The 22,133-nt window shown below is 41.8% G+C and overlaps 1 protein-coding gene across 8 annotated transcripts in view; it reads right to left on the bottom strand.

Annotated features, from left to right (window-relative positions):
* The window catches only part of CFAP61 (cilia and flagella associated protein 61), a 110,401-nt gene that overhangs the window by 15,652 nt on the left and 72,616 nt on the right, over positions 1-22,133 (bottom strand). For all 8 annotated transcript variants that reach the window (XM_084516026.1, XM_084516027.1, XM_084516028.1 and 5 more), the window contains 6 exons: positions 20,806-20,974; positions 19,322-19,496; positions 13,351-13,643; positions 8,903-9,230; positions 8,059-8,150; positions 5,292-5,497 (listed from right to left, as the gene is read on the bottom strand). In XM_084516026.1, the coding sequence (XP_084372152.1) occupies positions 5,292-5,497; positions 8,059-8,150; positions 8,903-9,230; positions 13,351-13,643; positions 19,322-19,496; positions 20,806-20,974 (1,263 nt within the window). The remainder of the gene's footprint in view (positions 1-5,291; positions 5,498-8,058; positions 8,151-8,902; positions 9,231-13,350; positions 13,644-19,321; positions 19,497-20,805; positions 20,975-22,133) is intronic.

Raw genomic sequence — 22,133 nt, 5'->3', positions numbered from 1 at the left:
GGTATCATGGGGTTAACCTTCAGCCTTCATACCAAATGCAAATCATCAAGGAAATTCATTGCTAGGTGCAGTCTCTAATTATTTAAAAGACAATTTGCTACACAGAAATAAATTGGCTCCCAGGTGACAGCTGTTCTACTGTGTCCGTTCCTGGAACTAGATGCCATGCCGTGAAATCTAAATGCAGAGCAAAAGATTAAAGCGATGTATTTTCTTGGCTTATAAGAAGGCCCTTCCCAAAATAAGGCATAAAGAAAGGATGAAGGGAATGAATGTTGCAAACCAGCAAGTTTGTAAGCTTAACTAACAAACTGCAACATTTTCAGTCTATTTTTTTTTTCCACTAATGGCACTTCACAACTTGCTAGAAAATGCTGCAAGTGGATATAGGTGTAACGTGTAGTAGTTTAAAAGGAATTTTTTTTTCCCAGCAAGAGAAATTCAGCCTTAACATCAGGTTTGCACTCACCCAGTGCTGTGAGATCATTACAGACCATGTGAACATCACCCAAACCAGTTCTTCTTTCTATCCCACACAGAGAAATCACTGATCACATTTTCATATTCCTTGCCAAAGGCCACTTTTCACCTGCATATAAGCCTCAAGACAATCTTAATTCCACAAGAGATGCCAAAACATTTTTCAATTTCATGGTTTTCTAATGGATAGTCTTCTAATGGCTAGGTTTAACATTGTATATTGTTGCATATTGTACACAAACACGTAAACTGTGGATGTGGTCTACCTTGACTTCAGTAAGGCTTTTGACACCGTTTCCCACAGAATTCTCCTGAAGAAACTGTCTGCTCATGGCTTGGACTGGCGTATGCATCATTGGGTTAAAAACTGGCTGGGTAGCTGGGCCCAAAGAGTTGTGGTGAATGCAGTCAAATCCAGCTGGAGGCTGGTCATTAGTGGAGTCCCCCAGCGCTCAGCACTGGGGCCAGTCCTCTTCAATATCTTTATTGATAATCTGGATGAGGGGATCGAGTGCACCCTCAGTAAGTTCGCAGATGACACCAAGTTAGGTGCATGTATCGATCTGCTTGAGGGTAGGAGGGCTCTGCAGGAGGATCTGAATAGGCTGGACCAATGGGCTGAGGCCAACTGCATGAAGTTCAACAAGGCCAAGTGCCGGGTCCTGCACCTGGGGCGCAATAACCCCAAGCAGAGCTACAGGCTGGGAGAGGAGTGGTTGGAAAGCTGCCTGGCAGAGAAGGACCTGGGAGTATTGGTTGATAGTCGGCTGAATATGAACCAGCAGTGTGCTCAGGTGGCCAAGAAGGCCAACAGCATCCTGGCTTGCATAAGAAGCAGTGTGGCCAGCAGGGCTAGGGAGGTGATCGTCCCCCTGTACTCAGCTCTGGTGAGACCGCACCTCGAGTACTGTGTTCAGCTTTGTGCCCCTCTCTACAAGAAGGACATGGAGGTGCTCGAGAGAGTCCAGAGAAGGGCAACAAAGCTGGTGAGGGGCCTCGAGAACAAGTCCTACGAGAAGCAGCTGAGGGAGCTGGGCTTGTTCAGCCTGGAGAAAAGGAGGCTCAGGGGAGACGTTATTGCTCTCTACAGGTACCTTAAAGGAGGCTGTAGCGAGGTGGGGGTTGGTCTGTTCTCTCACGTGCCTGGTGACAGGATGAGGGGGAATGGGGTAAAGTTGTGCCAGGGGAGTTTTAGGTTGGATATTAGGAAAAACTTCTTTACCGAAAGGGTTGTTAGGCATGGGAATGGGCTGCCCAGGGAAGTGGTGGAGTCCCCATCCCCGGAGGTCTTTAAAAGACGTTTAGATGTAGAGCTTAGGGATATGGTTTAGTGGAGGACTTGTTAGTGTTAGGTCAGAGGTTGGACTGGGTGATCTTAGAGGTCTCTTCCAACCTAGAGGATTCTGTGATTCTGTGGTTCTGTGATAAGCACACTCTAAGACTACATTGTATTCCCAGCCTTCTTCCATTGCTGTACCTCTTCCTGAAGGAAGCAATTTCCTGTGCTGATGTGCTTTGCACTAGGACTGCTACATGGAGCTTACAGGCAGTTTGCTTCATCTTCTTACCGTCTCCTCCTTTTCTCACTAGCCCTTTCACTCTGCCTTGGCAACCTTTGTTCAGCATCACTACTTAAGAAGAGCTGAAGAGATGCTATGAGGACTGATGAGCAGTGTGCCCCTGTGTGGCACACCTGTGATCCTGGCCAGACCTCCTGGACACGCAGGCTGTGGAGGTGCCTGTGAGTATGTGGGTACAAGAGGACCCTGACCTTGCATGGCTTCAGAGCCTGCTAGGCTGCCAGCAGTTTCGGCCAATAAACAGCCTTGACAAAGACCAGCTAAGATGCAACCAGTCTTCTGCAAGAGCTGATGACTCCTCCATTGAGTGTCAGTGCTGGCATCAGATAAAGCTGCCCCTCTTATTTTTCTTATGTTGACTGGCCTATCTTATTCTATTAACAGATTGTCACTGGGATCTCCATCTCTCCTGAGATTTTTTTAAATCTCCATGTATGTTTAGAACTTGATCTTGCTTGTAACCCCTGATGAGCTTGCACAGTGTGTAGGGATCCTGTCACCATCATGACAGCAATGGAGGCTAATACACACTTAATTGCTTTCATGAAGAAATAAGCTGTCCATTTGTAAAGATAACGTCTCATCTCTTTAAAATCTGTGTGTGGCTATCAGGAGTGCAGACATGTGCAGCTGCACTGAGGTCCTTGGGCTGGGCTACACGCCCAGTGCAGAGTAACACAGTGAAAGGGAAAAAATGCTGGTTTTGTCAATGTCAGGAAAATACCGCTACCTGTGTTGCAGACAGAAATCCCAAAGCAAAATGACGTATTCTTCCAGATGTTGATGTTGGTGTGAAACTTGCTAGTGCATGTAACTACTGACACTAACCACATCTGGGCAAACAGCACAAGTGTGTCTGACAATGTTTGTGGTTCACAGAAAAGATTAGTTCACAGCTGTGTTTGCATATTGTAGCACCATGAACAAGGCTGATGATACCTTGCCACAACCTGAATACTGAGCTTCTTCCAGTGCTCAAAATGTATTAGCTGATCAGCTGTGAGAAGAAAATTTTCTGCAGTCTTGGCCTTTATCTCATACAATTGTGTCATCCACCTTCAGTTTCTACTTAACACCTGCTGACAGAATACTGTTTATGTGAACTTTACATTTGCTGGGTGCCATTGCTCTCTTGGAAAACAAACCCAACCTTTTCTATAAATCAATATGCCTCCCAGCAGAGGCATATTGGATCTCCTGAAGTGAAATCTGTAAAGAAGCATTTTTCTACAAGAAACTTCTAAAACCCACAGTTAACATTTGAGTTCATCCCATCTTCCTGTAAAAGATGGGGAATAACAAAGAATGAGGAGTCAGTCTCTGACATATTTAGAATGAGGACAGACTGCAGAAAGAGGAGTGCAAAGCATCTGAAGAAATAAGAGAGACGCACATCCAGCTGCAGTGACGCACCGAGTCCTTTTCAGGGGAGCTCACCCTTTGAGACGACAGCTGATACCACTATTCTCAAGACATGGCATACAAACCAATCTTTTGTCATTAAATGAAAGGCTTGATTGGATTCCCTCCCTCCCCCATTTCAGCAGACATTCTCATTTCTCTGTCCTCAGCCATGTACAATGCCTTATCCATATTCCAGTGAAGCTTTTTGACACTGAACCAGCAGAAGTGCAAAAGCTAGAGAAAGAGGTACAGGAATTCAGAGACTCATAAGTCCCTGTCTCAAGATACCAGGTGCTTCATTCCTACAGAGGATTGCAACTACCAGCACAGTCAATGCAATGTAGGCATGGAGGACTGTGCCATTAAAACTACATATTTCTAGCTTGTTTTGGACTAGCAGACTTCTGTCATCACACAAAACTTCTCTTGGACCACAGTGCATCCTTTACATCAAACTTTTACTAAATGTTATCTAAATAATATTGTTTAATCTGAAAGCTTTACTGTCATTTATGTCTTTCTTCAAATCAGTTAAAAATATAACCAAATCATGCCTAAAGACTTTTAAGGCACCACTATCAGCTTTGTATCATGATGAAAATTTACCAGTTGTTCCTGTGCTTGGCTGTCTGTCTCCAAACCAGTTTGTGTAAGGAAGTACTTCACTTACACTGTACCTGTGACAATTCTTTGTCCCAAGCCATCACTTGCGAGGGATTTAAAAAAAAAAAAATCCAAATAAGATGTATTGACAAGTTTTAATTACATGCTCAAAGAATTCTATCACATGAATGAAACTCAGGATTTTTTTGCCATGCCTGAACTCAAAAGCACTTATTTTAGCTGAGGCATAAGGAATAAACCAAGTCTGAGTTTTTAGTCCATGTAACTTTTTGAAATATCAAGTTCTGCAGTAGTAGCAGAAGATTAAAGATACGGTAGATCTCATTTTTCAAACACCCCCCTTTTTCCAAAACAACTTATTTAATTAAAGTTCGCGCTTTCAAAAGCAATGAGAATGTCTCTCAGAAGAGACAGGACATAGATCTTAGATAGAAATAGCCAGGCTTTTCAGTCTCTCCAGTTGAGTCTCAGTCCTTGCCCCAAAATGCCTAGTCCCCAAAACTGCCCTGCGCTTGCTCAGGTGGAGGGGAGCACGTCAGAAAATCTTCAAGACCTGTTTCACTGCTGCAAACTGCTTTAGAGGCCTGCAAGCTGGATGGGGAACGTCCACTAAGCATGCAGACTCCTGCCACAGCTTTCGGCTATAAAATTAAGTAAAAGTAACTCCCTATGCTCATTTAGACAGACAACAGTCTACAGGATAAATTCTAGGATTTGTTTTATCATCAGCTGACAGGCAAGCTAAGCAGTGTGACTAACATTATGTGTGATTTAAAACCTCCCTAGAAAACTTTGGATAAAAATTTGATTTGAAGTGATTAAAGCACTGATTTTTAATTTTGACTTCTGAATATTGATCTTGAGTTAAAAAATAAAAAAGGATTCTTCAGACTCAGCTTAATGAGTTAAGCCTACTGACTGTTCTAAGCAAATGTTATAATGATTCTGAAATGCTCTTTCAGATGAAAGCTGTTCAAGTAAACCACTGCTCCTTCTCTAAATAAATCTGAGAAAGACAGTTCTTTCCAGGAATCTCTTTAGGGCTTGCATTGCCACTGATAATTTTGCCAAGTAGTTGAAAATATATTTTTTTAAATCTATCTTGAGCTCTAAGGGAAAACAGCTAGAAGATAAATCATAAGAAAACAAAACTACAATTCATCCAGAACATAAATTTTACGCACAATGTTGAATTAATCTTACCTGTAAAGGTCTGTAATCTGCCCTTCATTCCAGCGATAATGAAGATCATTAAGAAGACATTCATGCTGTCCATACAAGCAAATATAGTTGGACACAGGAAAGGGTGTCTTTGAAAAGCAGGTGATGCTATCTACCATACTATATTTGTTGATATGCATTCTAAAATAATTCCCATGTCTTGCCTTTCCAGTTATAATTTCCATACCCTGGAACACAAAATAAAAGGCAAACTATGCAAATGGAAAGAACACCTGACCTGGCATACATACAGGATCTGCTAGGGTTTGATATTTGATATTTACCATTTCTTAAAATCCACAAACATTTTTAACCAAGAATATCCACTCCTGGTACCACAGTTTATACAAGATACCATCATTTGGGCACAAAGATTTGCTCTGTGATTTAGACCTCGGTTAACTGCACAGGAACTGTGAAGCATATGACCACGAGCACAGCATAAGCTTCAGCTGCCCATGACCGAGTGCCATGTGAGACACCTAAGGGTATCTGGGACATCCGAACTGGGCTGGCAGTTATGACAAAGGAACCATGGGAGACCTGTGACCTGTGAGCTGGAGGTCAGAAGGGATGACCTGGGGCATCTCAAACACAAGAACACTCTGTTTATGGAAAATTGAAACCTGTTTGTCCTTGTATTCTATACAGTGTCCATACTATTGCATACACATGGCATATCATAACTTACTATAAGATAGCATCTTGATGAACAAAGAACACACTAGTATACCTACACTCTCCCTACAGATTTATAAGTGTATATACATATATATTTATATGGATATACAAGCAGTATATGTGCAGAGTCCAAATTTATGGTGCATTGTAGAAGCTATATGACAACAGACAGAGAGTTGATATTACCACATTAATCAGTTACAAGCAGGCTTCAATGTTACAACCCACAGCTTTATCACATGTCAATAATTCTGTAGTAGTCCAAGGTATGATGTGTAGGAGCAGCCTTCCAACAATAAAATTACCAGCAAGAAGGACCCTGTCTTTAAATTTTATAAATGACTATGAACTAGATGGTTGTCTGCAGCTGCAGGAGGCTGGGCTTGATCTCTTTGGATGTTACCTGGAATTACAATTACTTTAAAATATATGCATATACATACATGACATAAAAATATATATATATGCATATATATACACGCACACGCACACACACATGCAAATATACACACATCATTTAGAATTGTTCTCAGTGACACCCTCTTGCTAATACAAACACAGCTGCCGACTATTGCTTACATTATCACTATCAATAAAAAAATAATAGTGTTCGATGTTGATGCTCAAACTCTAGCATTTAGTTTCAGCTAGTTAAACCAATTACTTAATACAAGACAAAAATGTAAAAATGTGTTTTAGACCTCACAGTGGGATGATCAAATAGCTTGAAGCTATTTTTTAAAGCTGTATTCATGTTCCAATTTATATATCTTTAAAACCTGTTGCTAGGCTACAGTCGCCTTTGTAACTTCCACATCTCTCAGTTAATACATTTCACTAGCTTCTTTTACTATTTTCCTGGGAAATTCTTTTAGGATTTACATGAATTTTGTGGAGCAGCTTTAAAGATGTTATATTTTCAGACAATGGAGAGTCAAAGTTGCAGCAAAAGAATTCTTATCATGTTCTAGCAATTTGGACTGACAAAATCTATTTTTCTCTCTCTGATAGTCCTTTTTGCTTCCCAGTATGTGCAGCTTCGGACAGCTCATCCTGGATCTGAAAAGCTGGAAAACAAGGTGAGCCATGCTTTGATTTCCTTCCCTCTCTAAAGCATGGATTCCCTTTTTAAAACATCATTTCTTTCTATGGACCATTGCTACCTGAGTTTTAAAATGAACACTGAAGTAGTCTTTGAGAAAACACTCTACCTCATCTACAAGAATGGGCTTGATGTAGAAATCCCTAAGGAAAAAGATACAATGTACAAAGGTACAAAGCTTGAATAGGTGCATGGTCCTTTCTGGCTTTAAAATACATGAATCTAGTCTTCACGTTTCACAAGTGAGGTTCTGCAGTAAGAGAAGTGGCTTCACGTTAGTGTCATGGGAGAATCTTCCACATAGCCTAACTGCACGAAGTGCTTCCCTCTTTCCCACTCAGAGAAAGAAGTCTCTCACGGTTCTAGGACTGGCTGTTTTCTAGCAGCAAAGTACACACCATCCCTTCCAGGATACATTCTTTTCCTTCTAGTCTAGAAATCAACTGATTTTCACTGATAAGACTGTGACATTTTATCATCTGTATGCATTTATGGCACCTTATTACAGAGGAAAGAAGGTAAGAGCTAAGGCTGAAAGCATATTTCAGTGAAATCCAGCTAATGCTATCCTATCTCTTCTTTATAACAAAAGTACATTTTTGGAGAAAGCCAAATATCAGAAAGTATGGTAATGAATATCTAAGAGGTTCAGTTCGTTTTAATTCATACTGTTATAATTCACCAGCTGCACCTGATTTATATGATGCACGCTGGCTTATCAGACTCTGGATTTACTACACAAATCTGATGGCAAATACCACCACTACCATGATGTTCTGTGTATTACCTATTTGGTAGGAACTTCAAAAGCAACGTGTTCCATGTGACTGAGAAAATGACTTGTGTCTCTCTAGAGAAACAAGCAAAAAGAAGGCCATCCTGAAAAAGAGAGGACTGAGGAAAAGCAAACATGATATCTTCCCAACAGAGGAAAAAAACAAGGAAAAGTTAAATAACATAACTTACATGGTCAGACAGTGCAAGCTCTATGTCCAACTGGATGGGGATTTCTGGTTTGGAAATATGCAAGTAATTACAACCTCTGGGAAGAACACCTCCTGCCATAAATGAAAAGATGAGATTTATTCACTCATGCACAGAAAAGAAAATAAAGTGTCTCTTTATCCTCCTTTTCCCAGAATGATTACTATTTTTTTAACCGTGTCTAAAGAGGAAAATTTATTTTGTTGTTGTGGCTTCATGTGCTTTGGTACTGTTATACGTATTGGTGCAGCAGCCACATCTTGAAAAGTTCTGATCATGACTGCAATATAAATAAAAGCACAACTTGGTCCATTATTAGCAAAAATCTTCAGTGTAAGCTTGTTTGTTTTTGTTTGTTTGTTTGTTTGTTTGTTTTCCCCTTCCTCCCAATTCCTAGACAAGTCTACAGAGCTAAAGACAAATGAGGAATGGCAAATGTTAGGTTACATGGTATATTTCACATGTAATTCTTGTAAATAATGCATCCCATCTGAGATACCTCCCAGTAGACTGCATCAGTCATGTTCTGGATGCTCCTGTTTCTCTCACTTGAAAATAGAGGGAATCTAGCATAGGTTAGACAAAGCTTTTAAATATCTTGAGCTAGGTGGTGACAAGAAGAAATGAATCCTTGCGTGAATGCAAGCAGAATCACTCCCTGGTATCACCTAGAGGCCATCACCTCTCTCCACTGACTGTACAGGGAGTTTTGATGACTTTACTGCCATTAGATGGCTACTGAAGTGAAATGGACCTACACTGACTATATAGCAGCAAAAATAACAAAGAGGGTATGAAAGGATGGCAGAACTCTATTTTCACATACCTTTAATTTTACACCCCTTGTACACGGGGATGAGGCTATCCATGCCTTCTGGTGGCTTAGAAAAGGGCTTAAGGGTTGGATCAAAGAGATTCAGCATAGATGTAGCAAGTTCAAAGCCAATCTCTTTTGAATTGAAGTTGCTGTGTGTCCATTCATCTGCATAATATTTCCTGGAGTACTTTGTTAAAGAACCTGCAGCCCTGATACTGACATCATTAGTATGGAATTCGGTATCAATCACAAGTCTTCCATCAAAAACAAGGCAAGCATCATTAATTGCCTTAAAGGTTTCATAATCCACAGTCCTGTAGGCAAAGCTGAAAAATGCCTAAGAAGAAATGTAAACAAATGCAGGTTATTATACATTAGTTACTGGCTAATTTCATAAATAAAAATATACATTTCATTCTGAATGTTATTTATTTTATAAAAACAGGAACATGAAATACAGTTTGATTTTGTATACACAGATAAATCCTTCTTATCCAGTATTCATAGCAACTAAAATTAAAGCTACAAATATTGGATCAGAACGGGATTACTAAACCAGACTCACCTACTTCTGGTTAAGTAAATTAATTTGATTTAAAAAAACTCTAAGATTACATATGTCAGATAGCCTGAGTAGATGTGCACATTTTCTGTGTTAGTGTATGAAACAGACTTGAATTCTTCGTGAAGTTGTTTTGCTTCTTTCAAATGGTGAAGCTAAATTGAAAAACAAATTAATCGAAAAAGCACAATGTAGTTTGTATTTTAGCAGCATAACCATGTATTACAAATATTTTTCAAACTGTTGTGCCTAACTGTATGCCAGCAAACTATGCAACCATGGCTACCAGCACAGGCACATTCAATGAAATTACAAGATAGGAAACTCAAATTGTTCAGAAGAAATTTCATCCTCATTCAAAGTACTGAATTTATGCCAGTCAGTGCTGTGGAGGCCAAGAAGTTTGTGAGAGGTATAAAAAGACTGAACATGTACATGAAAAGGAAAGCGCTCAAATTTAATATACCTCATAGTGACCTAAACTTTGGAGAGCACATTCAAACTCTGTCAGGGCTGAAACACATCTCTAACTATTCCAGGCCTGTAAAATGCTTGCCTTAGGAAGCAGATTACTCTGTACGCCCTTACTGCTTGGAGTTACCCTGCTCTCAGAGGCACAGGTCTTGGATGTCGGACAGACCCGCTGGTTATCTGGGTCAGCGCAGAGACCATAGCTAAGTGAAATCCTTGGTATATCTGGCAGTCCATTTCTGAATCTGGTAATAAACGGAGCTGATACATATTCAGTACATTTTGGTTTATGGGAGTGAAAAGAGACACGACTTCCACTCTGTAAACACCGCCCCCTCTGTCCTACTGCTCATCTTACAGAACTGGCCCTGAGGTAGGGATTTATTCCAGGAGCAGCATCTACTGAGGCCATGAGCTTGTCTTCCCCATAGGGGATTTCAAGGGCATTGAAAGAAAATAGCCCTAAATCCCTGAATTCCTCCTCTAAGTCTGAAAGAAAAAGCTAGTGATAATTCCCTTCTTTTGTCCTCCTGTGGCATCTGCCTAGTCCCTCTCCTGGGATGCCAGAAAGCAGATGAGACCCCCGCTCCCCAGAATGGGAGCTGAGGCAGCACCACCACGATGAGCACCACAAGGCAGGTGGCACTGGAAGCAGCCACCATTTCCACCCACGTTAGGCGCCGGTGTGGAACAGATGTGCACACAGCACGTCATGCAAAACGCACTGGGTGCCCCGAGAGCTGCTCTGAAACCCAGCGCAGTGCGAGGGGGAGGATTGCAGGGTCTGCCAGCCCTCCCCTTTTGTCTGCCTGCTCTGCACGGCTCTGCATGTTGATTAACAGAGAGGCTCTCAGACTGCTCTCAGAATCACGTACATCTAACACATCTCTTGATGCCTGATTTATTTGCTTTTCTACAATGTTTAGAAGTGATTTAGAGAGGCAAATGCCCACCTGAAATCTGGAGCCAAAAACGTGCTCACCAAGGAAAGAAGTGCCTATTCAGGCCAAGATGAGAGAGGTACCGGTGAAGTTAAAAGTCCTGTGTCTACAGGGGGGCCCAAGTCCTGGGGCACAAGAAATGAAGCATTGGTGAGTGAGCCTGGGTCACTACAGCTTGGGACTGGGGGCACAAGCCCAAACTCCTGCCTGCCCCACACCTTCACCTCTGGCAGAAAGCATCATAAGCAACAGAAGCGGGAGAAGCTACAGCTACAAACAGGATCTTCTCAGATGTCTCTTACAAAGGAAGAAATTATGGCTGGCAGCTCCCAACAAGAGCATAGAACAAGAGTGTAAATTGGGCATTGAGGGTTAAAAGTAGTAATGACAAAGTTGAGATATGCTTTCAGTGAGATCACATGGTGTGCAAAGGGAACAAAGACTTATCATCTTGTTGCTGCAATATATATATATTGAAGCTCCAGATCCTTTAAAAGGAGCTTTCTCCTTCATCAGTGCCCTCAGCTTTTAAAATGATTACATGACAATGAATACTCCTGTCCACAACCAAGAAATATTACTGTGCAAGCCAAGGAAAGGGTGGTGAAAGAAGTTATCGGATGAGTGTGCATTACATTACTGCCTTCATCTTCAGCAGCCCGAGACGTAACCGCATCAGGGTAAACAGCCATCAGGAACACATCCGTCGCTTACAGTCAGCCTCAGGGAGGACACAGTTGTGACCAGGGTAAAGGAATTACCCAATTACACCACCACGGAGCTGTCCTAGGGACTGAAGGCAAGTGTGAAATGCTTACTGCCAGCTGGACAAGCCAGTCAGGAGAAAAGGCACAGGAGAGGGAAGCCAAGAGAGCTCGAAATTTTAGCACTACTGGTGAGGCAGGCACACAGCAGCAGAGGAGCTACAGCCTCTGTGCTTTTTGTACATAAACAGGTAATGAACAATGTGCAGCTAAAGAAAGGCTAACCATCTAGCAGATCCAAAATCAGGGAAGCTCTGGCTGGTGTCCTGCCTGCTGACAGGCTGGACAGTGCCACTGGACTGGAGAGGAGAGAGAGGGGGAGGGGAGGGAGGGGAGAGAGGGGAGAGAGGGGGGGAGGGAGGGGACTGCTGCAGCCTCTGGGCTGGGAGCCATCTGTCAGCCTGGGAGGGGAAAGAGGGAGGCTGCTGCATTCAAGAAAGAGATTTTCTCCTGTTGTTTTTATCCTGCAGGACTCTACAAATTAAGCCCCTAAAAACTGCCAATCAACAGTTGACATTGGCTCAAATCCCAAAAGGCCCAGCGCGGCTGCAGTGCCAATTCCTGCACAGCCTGCTCCCTGGCAGACACAGCTGCTTGCTGGAGCTCCTGTCCTCCTTGGAGTCCGTCCTCACAGGCAGCTGCAAGCCCCACAAGACAGCTGAACTGGGTTTGGAGAACAGAAAGCCCCCAACATCACAAGTAACTGCATGTCCCTCAGCTTAGAGGCTGGGTAAGACCACAAGAGACGAGAGCCATGACCGGAGAAAAGACAGGCAAGGGGCACAACGGGCAAGAGAAACAAACCGCGAGGAAATGGGGGTCTTGAAGGAATGGCACAGGCCACACAGGAAAAGTGATGGGGAAGAGGCGACGGGCTCGTGGGGAGGTGGTGAATGGATATTAAGTTACAAAAAACAGATTCACATCTCTGTGGAAGAATAAAAATAGAGGGATTTTAGGGAAAGAGGGGAGAAACTGAAGAGTTGTATATGAGGAGAGAGCAAGAGGAACATCGCTACTGATATGGTGATCAAAGGTGATTGCCAGTGGATAAAAGTGTTGTACAAGGTCTTCAGCTCCTTCAGGAAAGGCTGAGATATCCATAGACGGAAAAGGACTGGGGAAAAAAAAACAATGATTTGGAGGGACCACTGGTGGCTGGGGAGCTCTCTGGGGGTGCTATGTGGTCCTTCCTTTCCAGAACTACAGCAGACTTGAGGCACAAAGGAGCCTGCTGGCTGTGGGGATGTGCTGTGAGGGCCTTAAGGCTTCCTAAGGATGCATGTTTTAAAATGACTCTACTAGAAGCCCACTCACACAGATTATCCCAATGATGAGAAACAGGACTGTTTTGCCCATTGGGAAAGGTTAAAAAACATCTCAGATCTCACAGATGTGTGAGTGTGTGTGTGTAATTTACCTAGATAAGGTTCATGGAGATGAAATTTCTAGAATTATGTTGAAAATGTATTAGGAATATTTGTCACTCAACTATTTGTGAGTCAGCTGACTAAAATACATTTAAATCCAAATCAGTCAGGGAATTAACAATGGTATTATTTGGATTTTTACAAAACAATCCTTCAGACTAATGAGTGAATGCTAATTCTTCTAGAGACAATGAGAAAATAGATAAATCATAAAGGGACTCTATCACGATTTGATGGTCTTTGTCTTAAAGAACAGACTGAAGGAAATACAATGAAAGCATATACTTACTGAACACTGCAGTTTGAATGGTTCTGTATTAGTAGTGAAAGCAGCACAAGTGATAAGGTCTGGGTCGTCACCTTTGCTCCACTGTGCCAGGATACTGTCATAATAAACAGACACGCCAGCTTCTGACAGTGCCTCCTGAACAGCACTTTCTATTTCACTGTTGTTAAGGCAAGTAACATCTGAGGTGAGTGGAGGCTGCACGAGATGTATGCGAGATCCATTAATTCCAAGAGATAAGAGGGTTTCTACCGTGGTGTAAATGTCAATTGTATTCCCATAGACAATGACGTTCCCTAAGGGGGAAAAAAAAGGGGGGCAAATTTCTAAGATGTACAATGAAAACCTTATTAGTGTAACTCAGATGATAATAACATGAAATTGCTCTCTTTGACCCTCTTATTTCTCTGATGCTATGAAGCAAACAATGTTACCTAGCAACAGTAGCTAAGATAATTTAGTGAAGAATCTGTACAAAACATCCCACAAAGTAGGCAAGTACTTAACACAGAAGTATGACATTCATTTTGACCCCATAATTTGAAATTATTTTGATTGAAAATCCTTTGGGAACAACAACAACAACAACAACAACAACAACAAAAAACCACCCATTTTTATTTTGTTCTCCTCTCTCTCCTCAATTTTGCTCAGTTTTGCTTAGTCAAAGCACTTACTGGAGGGACATGGGGTACAGGAGCAAATTAAACGCATCATGCAGAAAAACATATACAAACTAGAAAAGACCAACATAGAGAAAACCAGCCGTTGTGCAGTACAGGAAGTCACCAGCTCTGTGGCTTCCTCCTGCCAAGCCTCCATCTCCAGACAGTGGAGAGGCCCCTGCGGATGCAGCCCCTACTGCTCTGTGCAGGTGACTGCTGGGAGGTCCCAGACCCACCGGCCTGATGCTGTGCTGCGAAGCAGCCCGCCCAGAACTGCACACTGCTGGGAAACCAGCACGTTCAAGGCAGACGCTTGTGACCGGTATGAAATCAGCCTTTGGATATCACTGCACCTTTCACAGTGCATTGCCACTATTTCAACCAGCTCCATTTTTCCCCACAGGCAAAGGGAGCTCTGATTCAGACCTACACTTCCCACCATTTGAGGGAATGCCTTTTGCTCCAAAGCCACAGACTGTTTGGTAGTGTTATATGTGGAATGGTAATTCGCGTCGAGAAAATGGTTGATATTAATAAAGAAGGGGGAGATTTGGGAATGTGGCCATGGGGATTGGAAAACCCCGTGTTTGAGATAACATTAGACTCTTAACGACGAGGCCATCAGGAATATTTAAAAGAGTTTAGAGGTAACAAAGAAGGGTGATTCAGGAGACTCCATGCAGTCTCCGGTTTCTTGTTCTCCAGCCATTAAGGCATGGAAGTTTCTGGGTGTTTGCTGTTGCTGTTTTATGCAAAGTTGTTTGACCAATGAAAAGTTGTTTTGAAAAGAACTGCTGTGGGGAGAAGGGTATAAGAGGGGACCCTGCCCTCAAGATAAAAAAAAGAAAAAAAAAAAAAAGAAGGTCACACGATGTGATGAAGTTATGATCAATAAAGAAGCAGGAAAAAGGAGTGAAGAGGAACAGGCTGGCAGAATGGAGACCAGGACGGGAACAGGCACATTGATTGCCTCATGAAGATAGGTTTGGCCAAACTCAGCAAACTGCTCAGAGAAGCTCGTACAGAAAGTTGCTGGAAATGGGCACACCGAAGCTGGAGAGAAGCTCGAGCTGAGAGAAGCTGAGCTGCGCACACAACTGCCCGTCGCTGGTAAGCAGCTGCGCAGTATGGGGAATCATACGTCCTTAGGAACAAAGACTGTCCTGGTAATCTCACAGCTTGTTCTCCTTATTAACAATCAGACAGTTTATGAGCCTGAAATATGGGACCAAACTGAGGTCAAGGTGTGGGACTCTGCAACTAAAAATGGCAAGGTTGCAGTGGGATTGCTCAGCACCTGGTGAACAGTCTCTGAGGCCTTAAAGAGCCATGTGGAGCCACAATCACAAATGTGTGGCTTGCTAGACAGTGAGGGAGCTGCGGGCTCCTTTACTGATCCAACTGCTACGCCATGGGCCCCTCTGCTGCTACAGTCATCGAAGGCTTTTGCTGTTACCCCCCCTGTTGACCTGGACGTGCCTTTTGATCCAGGCCTATTGGCCTTGCAAAGGAGATGGATATGCTTTTCTTCTATCCGGGAAGAATGGGATGCATAAGGCCTGAAGACCGAGTTGCTTGATAACTTAAAGCGAGACATTGCTCAAAAGGAATGGAAAATGGAGACTTGTTTGTACTCAAGAAAAGGAATGGAAAATGGAGAAACTTAAAGAATTGTTTGTTACCTTTTCTGATTTTACGTATGTTTAGGTGTACTTGAGTTTAGTACGTCATGGAACTTAAAGGATTTTTACCTTTCCTGATTGTACATACGTATAGGCATACTCGGGTTTAGTATGTAAAGCAATGTTCTGTATATTTAGAATGTTTGATGTTCGTGTGTGTGTGTTGGTGGAGCGTAGACTCCCTGCACACCGAGCGCTGTTTACTTGCCTTTTAAACTTTTAATGAATATTTCTTTTATAAATATTACTAAATTCAGATTGAGTTGATACTTCATTTATAACAGTAGGATCCTGCAGCATTCGCCCACTGAAGCTGTACCACTTCAATCTGTGCAGTTAAAGACAAGGTCAAACAGGCGAGGACGGGAGGTAGCAAGTTCTGTGTGAGCAGAATACGGACTCGCAGCCCTCCTGGCAAGGGGGCAGGCAGACCTGGATACGTCAGGGCATTTGTGTGCTTTATCTAAGGTCGGTGTAATATAAAGCACTAAGTACTCATCCGAGCAAGGCCTGAAAACTGCTCCTCTGCTCCCTGCTCTCTCTGTCAGAATAGAAAGCATCGCCAGGCTCTCCAATCTGCTCCGCCTTCAGGTAACCCTTGCAAAATGGCACAGCTCTTGTAGGACAGACTGAGAATTCCCTTCTCAGTGGCAACAGGGAATGAGAAGTGCTTACCTAAGGTGCAGGCTAGCAAAGTGTCATTCTGACTCTAAGGCATAAAAGTCTGGGCAGCAGAGAGATCTTCACCATTTGGTGGAACCAGCCTCTTCAGCGGGGGAGTTCAGTGATTGCATTACATGTTGGCATTTCTGTATATACAAGATCAGATTCCAGCCCCGCATTTCTCAAGGAAAATTAAAATTCTGTTTTATATGGTAATATTTAATACAACTACATTAGATTAAGGAAAGCAATGCTCCTTTACTGACCTCTTGTAAATCAACAATTTACAGTTTCTGCTTATTACAATATTAGTAGCTTTTTAGATTACAATGCTAGTAGTCAAGGAACTACCGATATTCATTATGGACTGAAATTATGTTCACTGGACAGATAGCAATTCCTCAGGATGCTTTTATTATTTAACTACATGAAAATGTATCTATCTGTGAGTAAACATAATAATCTTCTATGGAAAAAAAGCAGCCATAAAAAAAGACTGCTAGAGTAGTTTTATTATTTATTACTCAAATGTCAGTGTTCTGCTGCAGAGCAGGCTCATTCATTTTCCACAAGTGGAAGTACAAGATTTCGGTGACCCCAGCATGACCTGACTCTTTTTAGTTTGCAAAAGCTAAAGAAGAAAACCTGTATTAGCTAAAGCATCAGTGTCTCTGGTTGGTGATTCAGGCACTGGAATTTTAATACGGTAGTATTCCTACAAACATGCTTTTAATAAAGCAGTAAGCTATGTTTAGGTAAAGAGAAAAAATAATTGCTCCATTTTGGGCCATTAAAACAGTTTTGTTCCTTACTTTACTCCCATCCTACTTTTTATTTTCATGGAAAGTGCAGTGCTAATAGGAGATGAATTTCAATTAGTTACAATTACAGTTGTAATAGGTTACATGCACTAGCTGGCTGGGTTTCATCAGAGAAGCTGAAGCACCAGGGCTAGGGGCTGGTGCTTGCTCTGCTCCGGGCCCCAGACAGCAGTCAGCCCGTTCTGAGTTACTGGCCCAGGAGCGGTCAACTGCGGAGCAGCAAAGGATGTGGCTCGCTGCTTGTCCCACGGGTCCTCAAGCATCTCCTGCTGCTCAGCACATGTGTGATTCCTCCTGCCAACCTGCTACCAGGTTGATCCTGCTCTGCTTAACTTTGGTAAAAAAGCACCCGCTGGTTTCAACCAGAATGAAGTGGTACCCAGCATTTGCACAGGGAAAAAAAAAGGCAGTTTAAAGCCTCTACTTTAACTCTTAATTAAAAGCCATTCTCAAAATCAGTGCTACCAAATGAAGTTTTCACCCAATTAGGCTAATAAGACTCACACAGTGAAGTTCAGTGTTTAACACTTCCCTTCAAAAAAAGCTCCAGAACTACAAGTGGTCTTGGAGGTATATTCATTCCCTCTCCTGTCCAGAGCTTTTCCTCCTCAGCCCTCCATGGAGCTGGGGCAGCTGAGCACAGACCCATGCCCCAAGCCCCCTGTGCCAGCTGCCCCAGCTCTGGGGGTGTTGCTCCTGGTCCCAGCCCTAGCCCAGGGCTCAGTCCCACAGGACCCTGCCGTGTGCTTCCAGGCACCCTCTGGCAGGAAAACGCACCTCGACACAGCAGAAGCTGTAAATTTAGCTTACAGCTGAAGACATGATAGTGCCTAATTAATATATCCATCTTTACACAACAGCAAAAGCCAGCAGCAATACTGAAATTATTAATATTAACTTAGTAGTAATAAAGGTGCGTTGGTCCCAAAAAAGATGAGGTGTAGTAAGACTGCCCTTGTGCCTGAGGAACAGTTCTGGGTGCCTTGCATCCTGGACACTGGCCCCTTCTCAGATGCATTTCTGCTCAGATGTGTTGGAGCACATTCCAGGACTGGGCATGCACAGATATACATGAAATATGAGCAGTAACAAACAGGGAGAAGCAACCACCTCATCTGTTTATGCAAATGCAGCTGTGCATGTCAGCTGGACACTAGGCAAAACCATACAGATTGCACCATTTACATGCCTGAGGCCAGGAAGCTGTTTGAGGAAAATGTGAACTGAGACATCACCACGTTTATTGTCTTCTGACCTGACCACAGCCAGACTTGGAGGATGATAAAGAAACCTCCAGTATCTTGAGAACTTCCTTAAAGGTCTGCCAAGCAAAGCACAAACTTAGCAGACCATAGCAAATAACTATCAATTTTCATTATTCTACTCTCTACCAAGTAAGCCAGTTCAACTACATTTTTAGGAAATTATTGTTGCATTCAATTGACAGGAACTTTCTACAAAGACAGCTTTCCTGCTCTGAACTCTGCCCTGACTCAGGTCTGGCACAAAGAAGAGATGACATGTGAGTTCATTCACTGTTTGATCTCTTTTTCTGCAGTTGAAAGAGTTTAACTCAGAAGCCTGGACGATACCAGGTGTTTTCTATAGTATGCACATTCAGTGAATATATGAAGAACACAAACATGAGCAGGCTCAGGAAATACAGGTATGATGGACAAAAACCTGCACAAATGTGTGATGTAAAGGGATAAAAGAAAATACAGGGAGCCTGCAGTTCTATGTGTAAATCTGTAACTGATGCAACAGAACACAGATGACACGTTATGCCTCGAATCTAGGTATTTTTCTATACAACATAAAAACACACTCACTAATTAAATTATTATTTAGTTGCCTAATTAATGACTCCAACTAGCTTTGCATTTGGGATTCATTTTGTTTTATATGATAATTACAGATAATTAATCTATCCCAAACTTTTTTTTTTCTTTTTTTTTTTTCCTAGCTAAATATGCTGGGTATCAAAAATGACAACAAATTTTAAGTTCATCTGGAAAACAAAGCACAGCAGATGAAACACTTTGCTAGAATTAATCAGGTACCAATCACACCATGGAATTAAGGAAACAATAAGCCCAGAAAACATTTCTGCAAATGTGCGTGTGTTTAACAAGACCCCTACCTTCTGAGTTGACAATGTTTTCTTCCAGCCAGTGCAATGCCTTTAAACAGTCCTGATCGTCATTGAGATTAAAATGATTGGAAGGGACTTTCCCTGTGTATCTCTGTGGCCATTCACTTAGGACATCTCTATTAGTTGGGAGTTTACTGATATCTGCTCCAGTAGGAGACATGACCTGGAACAAATGAATGAATGAATATATGGCATAAATCTTGGAGTACTGCTACAAAAGATTTTTTAAAATCAGCTCTATGTAATAAAACAAAAAACATATGATAAAAATAATTCCTTCCTTTTTTATTTTATAGAGCTTAGAAGTAAGAATATCTGTCTTCTTGAAGACAGATAAAACCTGAGTTTTTTCTTGCTTTCTTATTTTTCTTTCCCCTGCAGTGTAGTTATTTCCCACAACTTATATTTCAAATTAAGAGTTGCCTCCAAATATCTTTTTCTAGGAGCACTTAAAGTCATTCAGACCATACTTTAACTCCTGTTTCATCCCTGATGAATAGTGAACATAGATTGTCATTTGAAGTGTGTCTCAACTCTGAAGAGTTTACAGAAAAAATGGGTTTTTCTTGCTCCACAAATCTGTTGCACACATGTTGTACTCCATGTAATGCAGAGGTTTCATGGAGCACACCCCATACCCATCTCATAGTCAATAGTGCAATCACAGTTAAACTAATGATACAGAACTGGAAGAAGCTATCTAGCACACAGAGGTCTGATTCAGCAGTAAGACAGAGCTCTCAGTTCCACCCCACACAAGTTCATTTTACACATACACTCTTTTGAGACCTGTGCTGCTGCTGTAAACCAGGGGAATGGCAAAATTGCTTTAGTTGTCACCAAGGCTAAAACAAAGCAGCCCAGCTGGAAAACTGGCCCTTCTCACTCTTGAGCCTTCACTTCCCAGGATTGTGTCCCCCAACATAAATGCTGTGAGACTCCACTGAATATCATAGGTCACCTTCCCTGAAGCATTTTATCTCACTTGAAACACAACCGTGTGCTACAATAACATACAGCACTAGGCATGGTCATCATGAGAACTGAGTAATTAATTTGATAAGGAATTCCCTCCATTGCCAAAACTAGGTCAAACGGTGTTAAACCAGCTGGAGTTAAGTCTCCTGTGGCTGGGGCCACATGTCATTTGGGCCTACTCTTCAGTGGATTTAATGGTCACAGTGGCAAAATACTGACAGCTTTACTTAATATCTGGTACTGAGTAGTGACATTACTGGTAGAAAAATTTGTAAATCTCCCTCTCTTATCCGCTCCAAACTCTATAGCTGCACTGAAACAGAACAACCTGCCATGCTGTAGGGCTGCTTTCTGGTTATACAATTGCTATGGAGTACTCTACTCCTTTGCTGATCACAATCACAGAAATGCTCTTCACTGTAAAAAAATGTTTGTTTGTTTGTTTGTTTGTTTTTATTTATTTATTTATTCCTTCTCTCTGCACACAATCTTACCTGGTATTTCTGTCCTGTGCAGAGAACAAGGTAGTCATACGGTACTTTTCTCTGCTTGGAAATAACTACATATTTGGCAGTGCGATTTATGCCAGTCATTTTACCAACCACAACGTTAACCCAGGAACAAAGTGACATCTGTGCATAATCTTCATCATTAAAACAGTGGCTGTGAAGAAAACATATCTGTAAGTGACATTTCAGCAGCTGACAGCAGGCATTAATTAGACATCTGGTGAGTTAGCCAAAGTCCCCTAGTGGTTCAAGTCTGTTTTCTTGCTGTGAAGTTTACTGCAGCCTATAGTAAAAGATTAGTCATTATGAAATACTCAGTTACAAATTGACAACTTTCTGCTAAAACCGAATAATCCCTCCCAGCACTAGGCCATACAACCACATAATTTAAAAACAAACTCAAAAATAAATGCTTTATTCTGCTTTTCATTTGCAGCTTGATGTGAGGAGGAGACCTTTGTACCTGCAGAGAAAATATTTTAATAATCCATTTTTTTATCCTATTCTAGATTCTCATGTTATTTTTTTTCACTTGTGCTTCATTTGGTGTTCAGCTTCACCAATAGCAAATATGGTGAGATGCAAATACAGTTACGGCACCACTGGTATTTTAACACCTTTGTACCGAAGTGTTAGTCTGAAAAGTTTAAAAATAAGTAGAAAGGTAGGAAAATGCTTGTCAGAGGTGAAAGAGGAAGGCAGGGATATCCATTTTTTTCTTGGTGATCTTTTTCCAAATGAACTTTTCCAAAATACAAGAATGAAAGATGTTGGAAACTCCCTAAAATGACCCCTACCCACAAACTTTCAGAAGTCTGTAAGATGCAACTGAATTCCTCTGCAAGATGAACTGAATATTAACAGGCATAAAGGAGAAATTATCATACTGGTTACCCAAAAGAAAACAAAATTGACAGGTTTATGAGGGAAATGTGCAGATGTGAAAAATGCTTGTCTTCACTAAGAGAACTCAGGGACATGGTTTAGTGGGTGATATTGGTGGTAGGGGGAAGACTGGACCAGATGATCTTGGAGGGCTTTTCCACCCTTAATGATTCTATGAACTCAGAGACTCAACACCGAAAAATATTTTACTCCTAGTACCAAAACATACATTCTAAAACATCAGAGCTGACTGGTACACATTAATTGCTGTTAGTGATTTCCCCAAATTATCCTAGAGGATGATGAAAATAACAAATAGAGAACCAAAGGAGAAACAAACAAAGTTGCTTTCATGACCTGAAGAATTTTAGAACAGAATGTCCAGGCTTTCTGAGGTGCTCTGCATCCTCTATACTCACAAATACCAG

This window comes from Aythya ferina (genome assembly GCF_964211825.1).
Source record: "Aythya ferina genome assembly, chromosome: 3".
In the NCBI taxonomy this organism is placed as follows: Eukaryota; Metazoa; Chordata; class Aves; order Anseriformes; family Anatidae; genus Aythya; species Aythya ferina.
This window is presented reverse-complemented; position numbering and strand designations above follow the sequence as displayed.